General features: G+C 40.0%; 2 protein-coding genes and 1 pseudogene across 2 annotated transcripts in view; all 3 read right to left on the bottom strand.

Moving 5' to 3' along the window:
• LOC138032211 (uncharacterized) overlaps positions 1-1,957 on the bottom strand; it is a 96,366-nt pseudogene extending 94,409 nt beyond the window's left edge.
• Positions 1-5,000, bottom strand: part of LOC138032204 (uncharacterized) — a 114,726-nt gene that overhangs the window by 51,734 nt on the left and 57,992 nt on the right. The window lies entirely within an intron of this gene.
• The window catches only part of LOC138033352 (tyrosine kinase receptor Cad96Ca-like), a 4,830-nt gene continuing 4,007 nt past the window's right edge, over positions 4,178-5,000 (bottom strand). The window contains exons 6-7 of the mRNA XM_068881096.1: positions 4,372-4,468; positions 4,178-4,289 (exon numbers count right to left, since the gene is read on the bottom strand). Coding sequence (XP_068737197.1) covers positions 4,178-4,289; positions 4,372-4,468 — 209 coding nt within the window. The remainder of the gene's footprint in view (positions 4,290-4,371; positions 4,469-5,000) is intronic.

The following is a 5,000-nucleotide window of genomic DNA, read 5'->3' as shown; positions in this document are numbered from 1 at the left end:
GGCCAACGTTTGTATAAACGTAACCTTTCCTTGTACTTTCCATTATTGAGCTCGATAAGGGTATATTTTATTTAAGGATCCACTAAAACGCCATTCGCGTTACATGACTTTCGTCGCCATTGCAGACTAAGTTAATGATTCTCCTGTGTCCACCAGAGAAATCTACGCATTTCCTCTACCCTCTCGATCTTAAGAAGATACGCGTAGAAGGCTCTATGCACAAAGACACCACTTACCAGGGGAGTGACAGGCAAGACTTTTACCGACACGGAAAAAAAAAATAAAACGGAAAATCTACCCATTTTCCGACTGGGATTGCCATACGGCAACCCAGTAATAAGGTAAAAGCGTTTTTTCTTTCCTTTAACCCGTACAATAACTAGAATTTTGAGGACTGTTTGTTGACCAGAGGGCTTAGTTTTGTTCATTGATTTATTTTGCATCCAGTGTTGAATAAATTTTTCCAGTGGTCACCACCAACTGTGTCGCGTTAATTTCTTTAACTGTGAAATTCTACCTACTCCTTTGCGTTAATTGTCTTTATTCGAGAGTGATTTTTCATTAAATTCGCGTTAATTTAAGTGGCGTTAATTTCCAATACCTTAATTTAATGGAGCGTTTATTTCCTTTAATAAGGTAGGTTTGGTGCAAACTCTCTTTTTCTTTAAATGAAAGAGCCCCAAAACTGCGATTGTACGCAACATTGTAGTCTTTGTAGTATTATATTTGCAGGCCTTCCTCCACAGTAATGAATAAATAAGTATTCTGTTAATTAGTATAAAACTTCAAAAGTGACCTCTTTGCTCGGAACCTTCGTATCAAGGCGGCGGTTTATGAATAAAAGCGGTTGATTTGAATCGTTGTTGGAATGCCACTGCCGTTGCGTGAACTAAATCCAAAAATTCCAATCTATGTGTTCATTTTCACGCAAAGAGTAATACATATTCATTTGGGGACTTGCTTTGTAAACAGTCAACTGCATGCGGTTGCCTTTTGTCTGTTGTGATTTTGGCCGTGTTATTTCTCGTTAGAAGTGTTAACTTCGGGTGATATTAGCCCGGCAATCACTCAGAAAGCTGCCCCTGTAGACGAGTAAAATCGTCTGGCATTAGAAGAGTGAAATTTGTTAGTCTCTTTCTCAGGTGGGACATTATTAAGTTGCTTTTAAAACCGCTTATTAGCTCATTGCCTTTCGGTTATGAACAAAGCAAATGCACTTCCAAATGCACTTCAAACATCAAATATTGAATCTTTATCCAAGCACCTGATACTGAATAATGAAGGGCTCAGAAGAACAACGGCTTTCCCTGACTTTCTTAAGCCACAGCTATTATGCCTATTACAGTAATTCTTTACTGAGTTGAACAACACATAAACTTAGTCGTACGGGACATTATGAGGAATATGTACAGTGTACCAGTGTCTCCTTGTGTAATGAGGACTGATATCAAATATGTACCGAATGTGTTATTAATGAAATGTGAAAAGAAGTATTAAAAAGCGAATTGTTGCGAGAGCCGTGTCTCCCTTCAAGCACTGATACAACTTAAGCCCATGCAGCCTTTTATCTCTTACTTGACACTTAGCTGCGTGTGACGGCAGATTAGATCTAAACTAACCCATCAATCTGTGTTACATCGGAATTTACCTCTTAAAATGCAAGCTGCAGAAATGTTACCAAGGTGTAGTCTTCGCTTCACTTCTTGTCGCCTTTTTTTTCGTGTTCGCAGTTAATTTTCTAGATTGTTCGAATTACAACGCGAACCAGACGCCACGTAGTAAGCCTGACTTGTTTTGTCGCTGAAAGGGCTAAGTAAAAATTTCACTAAGGACTGAGGAAGTGGTTTCTGCTTGTATTGAGAGAACCTACAATCGGCGACAAAATTGTTGACACCTTGACCTTTTCTACCTCCTATGCCGCATTCATTGTATCGTTTAGCCTTCTTAGGTAGTTCAATTCGCCCCCTTTCCCCCCTCCCCCCCAACAATAATCTAGCGTGATTTCCCGGATATTTAGGTACAAATTAAGCTTGATCCCGGGATATTTCGGTAAAAATAGGTGACATTTCTTGTATCTTTTAGCCTTCTTAGGTAGTCCAATTCTCCCCCTTCCCTTTGAATACAAATTGTAGCGTGACTCCCGGGATATTTAGGTACAAATAGGCCACATTGAATGGGGCAGGGGCGTCTTATCAATAATTTAGAGCATGATTCAAAGTACAGTGTTATTTTACACTGTTCAAACACAATTTCGTTGATTCTAGTTTCCAAAATCTAAGTTCTGTTATATAATCCGGTCCCTAGATTGTTCGATTCACGTGACGCTAACCAGACATGACGTCATAAGGAAATTCTCTGGTCGCTGAAAGGGCTAATTAAAAATTTAACTGATGAATGAGGAAGTGGTTTCTGCTTTTAGTGAGAGAGCCTAGTTTCCAAAATCTAAGGTCTGTTATAGCCCGGTCTGCAAATCATATTTGCTATCATTATTGCTAAAGTTACACCCAAAAATGACAAAGATAAAGCAAGTTTTGTTTTTTTACCTAGGTCTAACTCGTATTTTCGTAACAGAAATGACGCACTACTATCCGCGCATCTGTGTCCCGTCACATGTGACGTCTGTTCAGTCACGCGTCATTTTTTTTCCTTTGAGCTCCTGATTGAGAATTCTATCGAGTTGTGTATCATTTTTCCCCCATCTCATGGAGCGATCTCATTTGTGAGACAAGGGATAATTAGGGCTAAAGCGCGTGCGATCGTGTTATTTGTGTTCTTCAGTTGTTCCTTGAGGCGTGGGTTGAGCAATTGGCAAAGCAATCTCAGACACCGCTTTTCTTCTGGTCAAAACCAAGAGCATGGACTCTGGGCCAAAGCGGGAAGTCCGCCTCGACTACGCAGACTCAGAAATCTGAAAAAAAAAATGCGCATAAATTGGCCCTGAACAGAGTCCGTGTTCTTGGTGCTGACCAAAAAAAAGCGAGCTCTGGGAACGAAATTGGTAGCTAAGCCGCAAGCCATTAATCGCGCATACTCCAGTGACTGCGTCAGCAAAGTCTCTTGGGTTGAATTCCGAAAGTATGTCAGGGAAACAGATATAATTGTGTAGAGCGGCCTTTCCTGATAGTCCGTCACAATGTACTTTATTCTAGCTCTTTACACCTAAACGAGAAGAAAGAAATTATTGAACCCTTATATCTGATTTAAAAGAAACCTCTACTAAAACAACGTTAATAATCTTAAACCACAAAACGTAATGTTTACAATGAAAATTGTTAGAACTTTTTCCAATGAAAGCGTTTGTAATCTGAAATAAATAAATTTCAAAAACGCTTGTTTTGGTTTACAAATTTCCTGGGCGCCGCCATCTTGAATAGTTGTGACAGGTCGCGGATACCCCATTAGAGACGTTCCTTTAGCAACGACGACAGCTATAGCTACGGCAACGACAACGCCACAAAGCAAGAAGGATGGAAAAATAATCGTGCTGCACTTGTAGCACCCATTTCACTGCATTATTTTGCCGTTTTCCACAAAACAACCGACCAAATTTCAGGTTTTGATGACAAAACCTTTTTTGTTTTTTCTCGTCACAGCTCTTACTATAGTTTCCCTTTTAGCAATAAACTGCTAGAGAAAGGCACAATTTGGAGACATGACTTCCTACATAAATTCCTTTTATCTAAGGCGGCGATATTGTACTTGACACAAGCATGTGGCGCCGTTGACGTTTGGATCAAATTCCAGCTAACTGATGTCGAACAAAGTCAAGTTTTAGGCGTCGGGTCACGACGAAACTCGTTTCTGCGCCGTGTGTGTCAAGGTAATTCCCTTGAAAATGACGCACTATCCAGATTTTTTTCAAACTTGGTGCAATTGATACTCATACACAGGAAATTAAAAAAAATGCAATGAAAAGATGGGGTCACCGTGTTCGTTTTCGCGCTGTATGCCCTTTATTCTAAGTGTTTTTTACCGAATTACGCGAGAAGCGCGGTGCAAAACAAGGGCGAACTAAACGAACTAGAAATCATCGAGGCGTTGTCCGAGGGAAGAGTATGGTAATTGCTCTCTTGCTCTCTTGGGCTGCCTGGAAGAGTATTAAGGGATAGCTTTTGGACGAAAATAGCAGAGTGGCGCAAAGACAACGAAGTTAGGAAAAGAGTGTTACAGTAACATTTCAATCACTTACACTTTTTGTTTGCAACTTCTGGTCAAATATCTTTACAAGCTCGCCAAACGAGGGACGTTGTGAGGGATCTTGCTTCCAACAAGACACCATCATTTGATAGCTAAAAAGAAGAAATGTCAAGTTGGCATTAGACTTTGAGGGACCTTTTTTTCCACAATCAAAAAAGTAATTGGCATATTTACGTGTCATCTGAGCACCCTTCTGGTTGTTTCAGCCTTTGTCCGGAGTTTAAGAAGTCCAAAATCTCGAGGCCTTTCAAAGCCGAATAAGGCATTTTTCCTCAAAGAAAGAAAAAAACAACAAAATAGAAACAGAATAAGTACTCCAAAACCACTGGTGACACAGGGTTGGGTTATTTGCACTTCTTATCGAACGATATCTTGTTGGGTGGGGTGGGAAAGGGTGGCGGCAGAAGGCATTTGAGAAATAGACTACTTCGACGATACGGCAGTCATTTTGAATTATATTGTTGCAATAGCTATAATGATATATTATGCAATGTTTATAACTGGAAGGGATAGATACTCGAAATAAGGTGAGACGCTTCGTGACCCATATACAAAGGTAACATTTGGGGACGTTATGTCGCAATACCTGAAAACCTCAGTGTTAACCCGCTTTGGCAGATAAACAACACTCTGTAAGACAAAGAATGATGCTGGGTAAGTTATTGATCTCTAGTGATTTGGGTTAAGCGCTGAATCGAAATGGTTAGCTTTCATAAATTGTTCTTGCGACACCATAAACTTTAGTAAGATCGTTTGGTACTTTATGTACCGACAAACCTAAGTCTCTCACCTTATTTTGGAGT

The sequence above is a fragment of the Montipora capricornis genome, chromosome 14 (assembly GCF_036669925.1).
Source record: "Montipora capricornis isolate CH-2021 chromosome 14, ASM3666992v2, whole genome shotgun sequence".
Lineage (NCBI taxonomy): Eukaryota > Metazoa > Cnidaria > Anthozoa > Scleractinia > Acroporidae > Montipora > Montipora capricornis.
This window is presented reverse-complemented; position numbering and strand designations above follow the sequence as displayed.